Source organism: Taeniopygia guttata, chromosome 1 (genome assembly GCF_048771995.1).
Source record: "Taeniopygia guttata chromosome 1, bTaeGut7.mat, whole genome shotgun sequence".
Classification (NCBI taxonomy): domain Eukaryota; kingdom Metazoa; phylum Chordata; class Aves; order Passeriformes; family Estrildidae; genus Taeniopygia; species Taeniopygia guttata.
The window spans coordinates 60,612,799-60,626,127 of NC_133024.1; the positions used below are offsets into that span (position 1 = coordinate 60,612,799).

A 13,329-nucleotide genomic window follows, 5' to 3' on the forward strand; every position below is an offset into this window, starting at 1 on the left:
AAAAGAGTAGAGGTAAAATGTACACACCTTTGCTTTTATTACATCCTGTTTGCTATTGCAAGTGTCACTATTTTAAGTAAAAAATATGAGTCTTCTCTATAAAAAACTTCTATTCAGCAGTAAGCTGAATAACCCATTAAGTTTTTTATATCTAAAATCTGGAGAACCTCACAAAAAAGTTAGAGAAAGTAAATATTTATAAAAACTTTCAAAGATAGCATTCTATTTGAGTTAACTATTTTCTTCAGCAAGCTATGGAATTAATATACTGAAATATTTGGAGCCACAGGATGTGACTCAGTTTTTTAGTAAACAGTTTATCCACTGGTGGGTTAAGATGCAACCCTAGTATATTTAGCCTAAACCTATTTGCTTTGTTTCTTTCTTTGGCAACTAAACATCCATCTAGGTTGTAATGTTGTATAATAGATAAGGTATTCACTACTATATTTTTTAAATTCTGTATTTTGGAAATATTTATCTGACCTAGTGATTACTTGCTGCAGGGACGAAAAAATAACCTTAGTCTTATTCTAATGTGAATAAAGGATGAATTTAGGACAAGCAGATCCTTGCTTTCCTCCAGTACAATTTTGAATTTAAATTTGTCATTCCTAGTAGGACAGACATATTTGCTGCTGCTTATTTCAGATGTTATAAAGCAGGTCCTTTTCAAAAACCACTGAATTGAAACTACCTGGTTTTGAATTGTGTTCACACTGATTTTTTTTTTTTCATAGTGAAACTGCAGAATAGGAGCTCATTTTTAGGAACAGTTTGGTTCTGTGCATCATAGCTTGAAAAAAATTCTGCCACTTGAGAATAATTTGCAAATATGAGTGTCACTGTCCTAAATGCAAAACACTGAGTTTGTAATGTGAAGCTGTGTATGAACTGTCAAACAGCTCTGGATTCTCTGAGAAAATAAGACAATGTATTGTTCAAACCCTCGTGACCAAGAGGCTTCGTGTTGTGATAAATTATGTCAAACTTTATGATCTGACTAAGACTGAGGGGATTACGATGCAACCACCTCTGCAGTGTAGTTTGTCAGAGTTTCTCAGAACAGTTGTCAAATGCAAATGAAGTTACAGGTGAGAACAGCATGCTGATTACAGTGTCAGGTTTAAACCAACAATATTTAATCATATTCATGTATGTTATTAATATAAATCACATATTTAAGCCATCTATTTTGAGTTAAACACAATGGAATATTTTTATCTCACAGTATTAAGGTTTTTTGATACTTTCTTCTAGGTGGACTTGTTTGTTTCTGCTTGTGTGTGTGTGGGTATTTGGGGAAAGGAGGAATTCCCTCCAAGACCATATTCTAGGTTCCCACCATCACTTAAGTCCTACAGTGATTTATTGTCTTTCAGCTTCTTGTTTTATACTTCTTTAAAAATAGAAAAAATACTCATCTGTGAAGAGATAAGGCTTTCCTAGCTTAGCAAAACAGATTCTCAGTTAAAGCTACTTGCAGAAAGTGCTGTTACATTCTGTGTAGAGTAGCTTCTTAAACACAAAATGTCCAAATACTGATACAGGAATTTTAAAATTAGTTTTCTGTTTGTATAGATTTGCTGTAATGAAGGTTTCATACCTAACTGAATGGATGAAAAAGAAAATATATTTAAGGGGAAGACCTGAAAAAGTATATAAGAAGTAGAAGCTCCTAGGTTTAATAAGTTAAATTTCTTCTTTCTTAAGATGGCTCTAACCTCGTGATGGTTCTGAATATCTTTCCAGAGTCTTCTGTGTCTGCAGTGACTGTAAATGGTTCAGCTCGCACTCCTCGAAGAGGTCAGAACAGGAGTTCACGTACTGCAAAGCAGCTTGATACTGACACAAAAATTATCGAAATCCTTTGTAAAGAGCATGATTGTAATTTAGATGAGGTAATGCCTGCACTTCAAAGTCTAATAGATCTTGCTGCTAGACTCCATCTGCAATATGCATTTATTTAAATGGTAGTTTTAAAAAATGTCATTGTTTGTGCCAGCTTAACTATTTTGTCAAGTAATTACCTTCAGTAGTGAAGCTATTTTATCATTTTACCTGGTTTCTCCAGTCAGTATCTTAAAAAACAAATAAAAACCACCCAAGACAAGCCCTTTGGTATGGGTGATAATTTTGCCAGTCTGTTTTGTGAAGAATACAATATGAAGTTACAGGCTGATCACAGCCTGTAACCACAGCATGTAGCATATGGATGCAGGGCTGATCTGATGGAGTTTCACAGCTGCATCCCATGATGAGAAAATGTATGCAGAAAGCACATTGCTTCTGTGGGAGATCTTAAAAGACCCCATTCACCTTTCCCTCTGCTGTTAAATCTATTTCTGTGTAAAAAGGACTGATTTTTGAATATCCAAATGGATGATGGAAGCAGAAATGTGAGAGGGCTGGAAAGAGTGCTGTTCTTTTCCAGTTTAATCACTTAGTATTCCAGCAAAGGATTGTATTTGCATGCTTACATATCACTGTGTTTTGGATGTATAGCAAGTTTTGTTGTTGCTTTATTGAAGACAAACCACAGTGCATTACTGAACTGTCTCAGTTAAGGTGCAAAAGCATGCATGGCTGACTCTCTGCCTTGTTAATGTTACATATTTTCCTTTTCTTTAGGTCAAAAATGTGTATTTCACAAGCTTCATTCCTTTCCTGAATTCTGCTAGTATTTTAGCTTCAAATGGACTACCAGAGGTAAGTGGAGTAATTTAAGACATTGTGGTGGGCAGACCCTGGCTGGGTGCCAGGAACCCACCAAAGCCGCTCTTTTAGCTCCTCCCTGCAGCAGAATGGGGAGAGAAAATATAACAAAAGGTTCATGAGTTTAGATTGCTCACCAAATACCATCACTGGTAAAACAGACTCAGCTTAGGGATGTTAGTTGAATTTAATGCCAACAAAATTGGAGCAGGATAATAAGAAGTAAAATAAATATTAAAAAACCTTCCCCCCACCCCTGCCTCATTTCCAGACTCAACCTGCTCCCTGTCAGCAGTACCAGGAGATGGGGAGTCAGTTTATCACATCCTCCTGCCACTGCGTAGGGAGTGGAGTCCTTCCCCTGCTCCAGTGGGGGGTCCTTCCTATGGGAGAACATCCTCCATGAACTTCTCCAGCATGAGTCCATTCCACAGGCAGCAGTTCTTCACAATACTACTCCAGTGTGGGTCCCCCCATGGGTCACAAGTTCTACCAGGAAACCTGCTCCAGGGTGGGCCTCCCACAGGGTCACAGCCTCCTCTCAGGCACCCACCTCCTCCACAGGCTGTGGGTGGATCTCTGAATCCCACAGACCTCTCTGGGCTGTAGGGGCACATCCTGCATCACCACGGTCTCCTGCAGGGGAATCCCAGCTCTGGCACCTGGAGCACCTCCTGACCCTCCTTCTCCACTGACCTCGGTGTCTGCAGAGTTGCTCCTCTCACATACTTTCACACCTTTTTTTCTCAGACAGCAGTTGTTTCTGAGTAATAACATTTTCCTTTCATAAATGTGTTATCACAGAGGCGCTACTATAATTCCTGATTTGACCGATAGAAAGGGTCTGTCCTGGAGCCATCAGGATTGGCTCTGCTGGACATGGGCAAAGCTTCTAGCAGCTTCTCACAGAAGCCACCCCTGTAGTCCCCCCAGCTACCGAAACCTTCCCATGCAGTCCCAATACAGATAGTTCAACAACTGCGTTTTACTTTATGCCAAATTGCTTAAGATGCCCTTTACCCATTGGTGGAGTTGTAATAGGTTCTGCAAAAATCATGTGGCAAAATGAACTGTTTTTTAGGAATGTGGGCTAGCAGGGATTCCAATATTCATAAAGTATATTTAGCTTATACTTTTGAATTTAATAAATTAATCACCTGAGGCTAAGCCAGGCTTTGCTCAAAGCAAAAAGTTTTTGCTCCAAGCAAAATGTAGGAGTTGCATATCCGTAAACTCGGTAAGGCGATTCATCTCAAATACAACTATTACAATACTAGGTCTCTGAAGTCACTCTATAAATGCTTAAAGTCTTAAATTACACACCTTAATTTAAATATAAATGAGACATGTTATTGTAGTGTTGTTGGAAAGATATCCAGAAGATTAGTCTCAGTTTCGCAACTGGGCAGAGTTTGGATTGCTGTGTCTGTGCAGAAGTACTTTCATCTTGCTGAGCTGTTGCCTGGATGCAGCAGACTCTAGCTCTATGCAGTTGCATCCAGTGTGCATTTTAATAGGTGACTTCTTGCAGTGTGTTTACATTCATCATTATTAAAAGTGTCAGTTTAGCTGTGTGTCACCAATAGATGTGGTAACCTGAAAATAAGCAGCTCTGAAGCTGATCAGAGCGATGAGTCTGCAGGGCTCAATCTAATGTATCTTCTGTTCAGTGTCATAGTGTGTTGGGTGGGGAACAAAGTACAGGATTCACTGAAGATCTTAATCTCTTCCTAAATTAATTTCATGGTATCAGTAGCCTGTTTAGACTTTTTAATTTGTGTGTGTATGTATAGTTGGAAAACCCTATGTGAACTTCCAGGTAAAGGTCATTATATAGCTTATTCTCAAATCAGAGGGTTTTCATCCAAGGCTGCTCAACTTAAGCACAATATCAAAATTATTAGCATAAGACTTGCTGGTGAAACTTTGGCAAAAGGATGCACTTGAAGAAAAATCAAGTCACATGATCTTTGTTCCTTAACCTTGAGTTCCAGAGCAGAAAATGAGAGCTGTATTTCAGAGGTAGTTGGTTCATACATGTAATCAGCTAACCAATAATCATGGATGAGATCGTCAGTACAATAGCTAGTAATGTGGTACATTTCAATTGACTTTCATAAAAAAACACCAAGCTTTTGAAAAATTTTAAAGTTTCTTCCAAAGCAAGAAAAGCCTTTGAGGCTTAAGGTTGGTATTTTGTTTGTCTTTTCCCTGTGTTTGCTGGTCAGGCTTTATGCACTGATGAATAGATTGGTGCAGAACTCTTATTTTTGACTGAAGATTTCTTCCAAGTCAGCCCAGTACAAACCACCAGTCTAAGAGATTCCAGTTTTTTTAGAAATCTATGAAATACTGAAGTATTTTAGATGACAAGAACACATAAGGCATTAAGAAGATAAAAAAGTGAAAATATAATGAAGTTTTTAAATAAAAAGAATAGTGATAATGAGAATTGAAATATAATCTTTGGTCTAATCGATCTAATCCCAAAGTTTTAATTGTGAGATCAATTTGGAGCAAATCCATTTGGCAAAGGTAAAGAAGAGGGTAAGGAGCAAAGCTGTGTAGGACGTATTTGCAGCTTTCTCTCTCTTGAGACTGAGAGGGGACTAATTTGGGTTCATACACATTGTTGCCTGTTTTTTTAGCAGGAGTTTGCCAGAGCACAGCATTATTTGTAAGTTTAAGGGCTCAGGGAACAGATAATTGAGGTGGCTGCATACTTCTGCATGAGCACAGCAGCAGATTTGGAGGGTCAGGTAAAAAAAATGCAGACTTGCAGTTCATGTTAGTCACTGAAAGTAAAAATAAAAAGAAGTAATTAAAAAAAACTCGGAAAAATCCAATAAACTTGTCTCTGCAAAATGAAGTAATATCAATCTGGAATTTAGTCAGTTAAGAAATTTTAACAATTAGTAAAAAAACTACAGTGAAATAATAAGCCTATTTTTGTAGCAAAAGGTGTGTCTTTTAAGAGCTACTCCAGTGCAAATGTATTAATATAAAATGAGGAAACTCCTACTGAGAAAAAGATGGTTTGAGTTTAGGCCTTGTTGTCCAAACCAGCAAAGACAGGGACTGGGCCAATTGCCCAACAGCTGTTACAAGAGCAAGCATTTTACATTTCCTGCTCTTGGAGACACTCCTTTTTCTGGAAAGAAAGATTTAAAAATGTGGGAATATTAGTTTGATTTGCAGGTCTGTTTCCTAATCTAGCTATTATTACAGTGTCAAGACCTACATTTCATCAAAAAAATTCTTATGATCTTGGATTGTTTTCTCTTTTAAACAGTAATTTTCCTCTGGGTATGTTTCAGCTGTTGTATAAGAAGTAACTTTGTGAGCTCCAAGGTCATTCTTTTAGCATTTCAGCATTGCAGTCATGAGGTAGGCATTTAGTATATTGTCAAATTTGTCCCTGTAAAATAAATTCAGTGTTTTTTCAATTTCTTTTTGAGGTTGAAGTTATCTTGAAACAGTATGACGAGCTCTATGTCAAGAACAAAGATATAGATGCGAGACTATTTCTGAATCACGACGAGACTCTGCAGCCTGATGTCAGAGCATGGTAATATTTCCATTTACTGCTTTCATTCCATACCAGAGAATGTGTTCTTGTGTTGCTCTCTGCCCCCTTGTGTTATAAATGGAGATCTCTCTATCCCCTTGACCTGCTAGCTTTGTAGCTCAGTTAAGGTATTTCTGGCATCACCAGCCTTGCTTTACATCATCACTTAAATTATTAGGGAGCATATGACTGTGACTGCCTGAAATTATTTGGAAGCTCTGCTCTAAGTCTTCCTCTGTGCAAGGCACTTTTCATCCAGAGAAAGCTGAGGAATCATCAGGAGGCATGTCATGCTAGCTTGTGAGAGGTAGTGTTATGGCTCTAAGCCAGCTGGCACTGAATGGTTTGGGTGGTGAATGCCCCATCCTGGGAACATTCAAGGTCAGGCTGGACAGGGCTCTGAGGATTCTCATTTAGTTGAAGATGTCCCTGGTCATTGAAGGTGGATGGGACTAGATGGCCTTCAAAGGTCCCTTCCAACCCAAACCATTCTATGATTGTTTGATTTAATTTTTTTTTCAGTCCTACACTTACATGCTAACTATCTGTGACAATTCAACTTCTCTATCATTTAATGTGAGCTCACCACTTGTGTCTGAATTTATCTATGCTATGAAAATATACTAATTTAGAATGGGATTAAAATACAACTAATACCATCTCTACATATAAATTAAGCTGTTTGTAAATAGAATTCTAGAAAAGAAAAAAGCTTGGAAGGAAACTTTAGAGCTTGTCTACTTGGGAATTTAAACAACTGGAGTAATTGGACATTTAGGTCTTCTAAAAATCTGTTACACATTTTTCTCTTCAGGTTAATAAGTCTTCATAGAAAACATTGTCTTTTGAATTGTATTAGTCTTTCATAAATTTGTTTTCCATTTCTGTAGCTCACAGCTGGAGAGGACACCAGTAAAAAATAATCCAGATGAGGAAATCAATATTATACTTCCACAGACTCCTGTTCGGTATGAGTTTTTTCTCTTGAATGTGTTCTTTTTTAAATATCATAGCTAAAAATATTAATCTTTAGAGTAGCCTTTTTCTAATTTTTAAGGAGCCGTGGCCTTGGTTTTGTTGGTTTTTTTCCATAAACTATACTGTGGTATAGCATAAACTGATGCTATTTAAGACAATTCGTGTGAAGGTCTATTTACCAGCACTGATTTCAGGCAGTAGTAACTGTTTTTCATGAAGCCACAGAGAAGTATCAGTAGATGGCAGCAGAGATTTGATCACCGGCTTAGAGTGGAAAGTGTATCCTTATATCTCCCTGTGTAGTATATGCTGAAAGTGCCAGGCATATTCCTTTGAATTACCTTCTAGTGTTGTATTTCTGAACCTAGGCTCATAGCATCTGCTTTAAAGCCCCCTGAAACTGGAGAGAATCTAATAATTTTTATCAGTGAATTTGCATCTGGTCAGTTATGTAGAAACTAGTATATAAAAAGGGTGTAAGTACTAGTTACGAGCATAATGAGAATGGTTTGTATGTTTTTATTTTATGTTTTTCCAGTGTTCTTATGCTTTTCCTTATCACTAGGAGAGCTGTGGCAGACGTGATTTTTAGCAATACTTTGTTAAAAGTAGATTAAAGAAAAATGCATTATGTTGAGATGATTGAAAACATTTTTGTTTGGTTTGCGCTTACTTGACTGGTGATATGAGCCGAATTGAGGTTAAATGATACAGAAATTTGAAACAGACAAACTGTAGTGGGCCAGCCAAATGCCAGTGCACCCATTAGAATTATTTACTCATTTTTTGCTGTGATATAAGGATTAGCAGGAGAGCAAAGCAGGCTTAAAACTCTAAAGGGTATACAGAAAGCTTTATTAACACAACTTAAAAAAAAAAATCAGAATAAGCCTTCATAATCCTTCAGAACACTTCTCCTTCCCCAACTCTTCTTTCCTTTCCCACTAAGAATGTAAAGAGACAAAACTTGGAACTTTCAGTCAGTTTACCGCCTCTAAAATAGTATTTTTTTTTCAGTTCACTTAGGGGGAGGAGTCTCTCTTGCCATGGCATGGAGACTTTTCCACAAGAAAAGTTTGGTTTTAATTTTCACAAATAGCAGCTGCCCGGAAAATCTGCAATGGTGAAGTCCCTCCCACAATTTGGTAGTCTTCCCACAGCTACCACCATGGGGCATTTCTGCTTGTTGGGGTCCAGTTTTAAGGATGAGCTGTTGTAGTATAGAAACAAAAAGTTCTTTTATCTCTGGGAACAGAGGTTTTCTTCTTCTATCCTGGGGCAAGGTTTCTCAACTTTTTAATCTCTCTCATTTCAAGCTTCCCATTGGAGCACAGGTGCTTCAACATTTGCTTGCTTCAACATGGGTGCTCATGGCTGTGAACGCTACATCCCCCCAGTGCATTCCAAGAGTTACAGGGAAAAGTCAAATCTGATGTATCAATTATATCTTCACCATATCCTTACAAGAGAATTTCAGCCCAAGACTAAGGCATCTCCTCATTCTCCTCCCATATGGGATTTGACTCCTTCTTCACTGATCTTGGCATCTCCATGTTGTTTTCTCTACATGTCTTCACCCCTTGCTTTTTCTGTCACTTGAGAGAGGATTGATGCCTGCAAGTTTCATCTGTGCACCAGGAGAGTTATTATCTCACCCAGTCCTGCAGATGGTGATGTGCTGTCTGCCGGGCGGTGACTGCTCTGGCTGCATGGCTGTTTTCTGGCCCCTGCCACGGTCAATTCCAGCCGCAGGGCTGCCGGGCCGCCTCTGTTCTCTTTTCTGCCATGCCAGCAGGATGGCTCAGCAGCAGGGCCCGGCTCAGCTCCACCCAAAGCCGAGCAGAGCCAGCCTGGCTCTCTGGCAATGGCTGGAACTCGGCCCGGCTGTGCACCAGAGCGGGGCCTGGCTCGGCCATGGTTCGGTCACCTGTTCAAAGGCCAGAAGCAAGAGAGCTTTTCCCGGGGCTTGTTCATCTTTAAATGTGATTTCACACAGGCGTATTCAGCTCTCTTAAGTCGTTTAATGGAGCGTCAATATTCAAAACTAGCCAGCTGATTGGTTCTGTCAGGTCCAAAGGAAGTTGCCAAAGTCCTTACAGGGAATCCTTTCCATAACTCCTGGATTTTTTTTCCTTAACTAAAAGCTAAACTATATTAAACCATGACACACACAGAATTCTACTTAAAACCAAAAACAACAATGAAAAATTCAGGAAGTAACAATACCATAGAAGAATCAAACTATTTCTTAGTCAAGCCATTCTTTTGGTTATTAAAATTATCACAATCCATGTGTAAGTAATTACTTAAATTACATTGTTAGAGTTCATAGTTGTTACCACAGTGCAGTAGATTTTCCCAAACAGTTTGTTTGATAACTGGAGTGAGAACTGGAATCATAATTTTTTGGTGTGTGGATTTGCTGTTCATTTACTGGAAACTGTCAAGCCAACCTTAATGCTTATTGTGCATTTTATTGTGTTTTTCCAGAGCGGCAATGAATAACATTCAGCAGTTGATTATGATTTTAAACTCAGCGACTGATAAACCATCAGATACTCTCATCAAGTACTTCAATGTAAGTCACTACAAAGATTTGTGTAGGATTCCTGGAATTATCACTCAAGCAAAGTGTACACCTGTAGATCTGATGCACATGTTTTTGAAAAAGTACTTTTTTTTTGGGGTTGGTTTAGGTGTAATCAGTCATTTTAGAAAGCACTTACCTCTAACTGTTGTGTACTGGAACCTTTGAAGTGCTTAAATACTTCAGTTACTGAGCAACATATTAAAATTCTTTTGTGTGTGTATTGAATTGAAAAGCAAGGGGATATAGAAGGGAAACAAAAAGGAGAAAAAGATGTACAGCACTCTTTTAAATACTCCATTTTTATTTATGCTGATGACATTATTGAAAGGTCTTACAAAGGAAAGCAGGACTTTTAATCATTTAAACAATTGAAATGTTTTTGAAGTAAAATGTCTTTTGTCTTTCCTTCCCCTAATTTGTTTCCTGTACTTTTTTAGAATTGCACAGTAAACCCTAAGGATAGTATACTGAAAAGGGTGGAAAGTTTTGGCCACATCTTCAAAAAGAAATTTGCTGAAGCAGTTGGACAGGGATGGGCTGAAACTGGCTCACAGGTAAGTATTTGGGTTGAATATCACTCACTTGAGCTCTGTTAGTTAGCACTAGCTGCTGTGAGACCTGACTTACTGACTGTCCTCATTCAGTGTATATCGGTAAAGGTAAAAATGACAGTATGCTTTTCAAATTGAGGAAACACTGTAAAGATAGCATGTAAGCATTCTTTTAATTTGTAAGGAGCAATAGGAATTGGATGGAAGTATGTTGGAAGTACTTTACTGAAGAATGGAAAAAATTTTTGGGCAAAGTACATTAATTGAAACATATATTTGGCATTCATTAGGCTAACTTGGCCTAAAACTGCCAAAGGTGACTCACTTTTTTATAAAGTCAGGAGAGCAGCTGTGCTTTCAACAAGGATTTTGGAGAATAAACCCAACCAAGTTTGTACTCGACAGTCTCCTTCCTGTCTGTCAGCCCTTCTTTTTTATCCTGTTAGCTGTGAATCAGTGTGAACACAATTCATGTTGTTAAACTTGGTTAAATCTTCATGTGCCTGAGGCAGTCACACACCTTAGTAGCCCTTGAGGCCTCTCTAGTGTTACTGGCCATTGGAACTGGGATCAGTAACTTGTTTATAGTGGCTCTGTCAAAAACTAGAATGTTCTGGATTGTTAAAACACAAGAAGAGTATGCCTGTTGTATTCTGTCAAAACTTCTAGTAATGTTCCTGAATTTCTCATTCTAACAGAGGTACAAGCTTGGAGTGCGTCTCTATTACAGAGTAATGGAGTCCATGCTGAAGTCGGTAAGTTTAGTGCTGCTATCTCAGTACTGGCAGTACCTCTAGAATTACTAAGAATATTCACAAGTTTGGTCTGATTTATTTATTTCAGGAGGAAGAGCGTCTCTCAGTGCAAAATTTCAGGTACTTGCCCTTAACTTGTTATTGAAGTCTGCTATTTGAAGTCTTGGGTCAAGTACTAATAACTTCCTTTCTCTTCAGCAAACTTCTGAATGATAACATCTTCCACACATCTCTCCTGGCATGTGCTCTTGAGGTTGTCATGGCTACATATGGCAGTAAGTTAAATCTAAAGTCCTTAATTGCATTGTTACTTATTGGTAGTTATTACTATCTATTCTAATATAAATAGCAAAGAAACCCCACAAAACACAAAAAACAACTCGCTGAAATGTCTGAGCTAGCAATGATTCAATAAATACGAAAAGGAAAAAAATCAAAAGTGGAAGAATATAGAATATGTGATAATTTTAGTCTGTTTTCCCTTCAGGAAATGCTTCACAAAGTGACAATACCAGTGCTGAAACAGACTTGTCTTTCCCATGGATTCTCAATGTATTTGATTTAAAAGCTTTTGACTTCTACAAGGTGATTGAAAGCTTTATTAGAGCAGAACCCAGCCTAACACGGGAAATGATAAAGCATCTAGAACACTGTGAACATCGAATTATGGAGTCTCTCGCTTGGCAATCTGTAAGTAACACTCTGAAGCAGAATTTGCCCTTGTGTAATGTACTTGCCTAGAAAAAAAGAAGTCACACCCAGCTCTGTAGAATAAGCTCTGGTCTTGCTGATATTTGGTTCTAGAAAAATAAATTTAAAAAATCAAAACGGGATTAGTTTTGGCATGTCTTCTGGTTTTAGAAAAAGGGAGCATATCAGAGGAAGAAGTCAACATAGGTCTACTAATATACGTGACTGTAAGCCAGCATCATTTTACTAGTCTAGTACAAATCCTAAGGGTAATACCCTTAATTGTGCTTTGGTACCAAAGTCAGCAATAAATTAAATGTTTCTATTTAAAAGTTAATTTTTATCCAGCTTCTATTCCTTCTTGGCAATAGGGCCTCAGTTCTGGGCATCTGATATGTTTACTAGTAGTACTAAAATATTGTTTTGCATTGTCCTTTGCATTTTAGTAATTTTGGTGTTTTTGGATGCCATTAAAATAAAATGCCGGAAGGTTGGATTGCTTTTTTAGGCTGTATTTCAGTACACCAAACATTTGTTTCTTTTCATTGTTTGTTACTTATAAACGAGAAATAGGCTATTTATGCCACAAAGCAGGAGACTATAGAGGCTGGTAATTTTGACCAGAGAGACATAAAGCAACCATTTTAGAACCAATCCTATATATTTTAGTTCTGGAGAGGAAGGGGTATTTTAAGAGGCAGATACTATTTTAGGAAACTTGCAAGCACGCAAAAGGTGTTTGGGAATTATAACCTTAAGAGGGCAAAAGATAGAGGTACAGATACCTGGGTTTGACTCTCTACCAGCAAGAAACGGCTCCTGTTATCTTCTACAAATCAGCTTGAAGCCAGCTTGCTGATCAGCAGTATACCAGTTTCTACCCAATAACTCAAACAAGGAATGCAGGGTAATCTAATTTAGACCTGGACTTTCAGACTGGAAAATCCACAGAATTGTGTTTTCAAAAATTATGGGTGTTGCAGGCTTTTGTTTGTGAAACAAACGATAATGTCACCAACAAGTGTAGGATTATTCCAGTTTTTTTGAGTGCTCTGCTTGAATGTATTTTAATGTTTTCTTGAGTTTTTAGAGGGGCATGTTTGGTACTAGTTTGGGGTGGCTGATTTGAGTGTTAATAGCATGGAATATTTCAGTTGGAAGAAGCCTACAAAGATCGCCTAGTGCCAGAGAAGGATGTGGTGAAGCCCAGTGGAGGGGATAAAAAGAAATGTGCATGACATGTATCCAGGGGCCCTGCTGCTTCACTGACCTCCATATCACCTGGTCTGGGTCTCCCCAGGCTCCAGACAGTGAGTGTCTCCTGTTGCTGGAGGCGTGGCACCAGAGGGCACAGCAGGTTTCCCTTAAAATCTGAAGGCAGCTGTGGCAGCCAGGACAGGCACCCCAAGATTCTGTGCTGGCCTCCATTGCCTCCTCTGGCTGCCCATTAGGGGAGGAAGGGCTGTGAGCTGTAAATGGCAG

General features: G+C 38.4%; 1 protein-coding gene across 1 annotated transcript in view; it reads left to right on the plus strand.

Annotated features, from left to right (window-relative positions):
• RB1 (RB transcriptional corepressor 1) overlaps window positions 1-13,329 on the plus strand; it is a 72,862-nt gene that overhangs the window by 16,894 nt on the left and 42,639 nt on the right. The window contains exons 8-17 of the mRNA XM_030272595.4: window positions 1,753-1,901; window positions 2,632-2,709; window positions 6,174-6,283; window positions 7,174-7,251; window positions 9,752-9,839; window positions 10,289-10,405; window positions 11,101-11,157; window positions 11,246-11,277; window positions 11,356-11,432; window positions 11,645-11,847. Coding sequence (XP_030128455.4) covers window positions 1,753-1,901; window positions 2,632-2,709; window positions 6,174-6,283; window positions 7,174-7,251; window positions 9,752-9,839; window positions 10,289-10,405; window positions 11,101-11,157; window positions 11,246-11,277; window positions 11,356-11,432; window positions 11,645-11,847 — 989 coding nt within the window. The remainder of the gene's footprint in view (window positions 1-1,752; window positions 1,902-2,631; window positions 2,710-6,173; window positions 6,284-7,173; window positions 7,252-9,751; window positions 9,840-10,288; window positions 10,406-11,100; window positions 11,158-11,245; window positions 11,278-11,355; window positions 11,433-11,644; window positions 11,848-13,329) is intronic.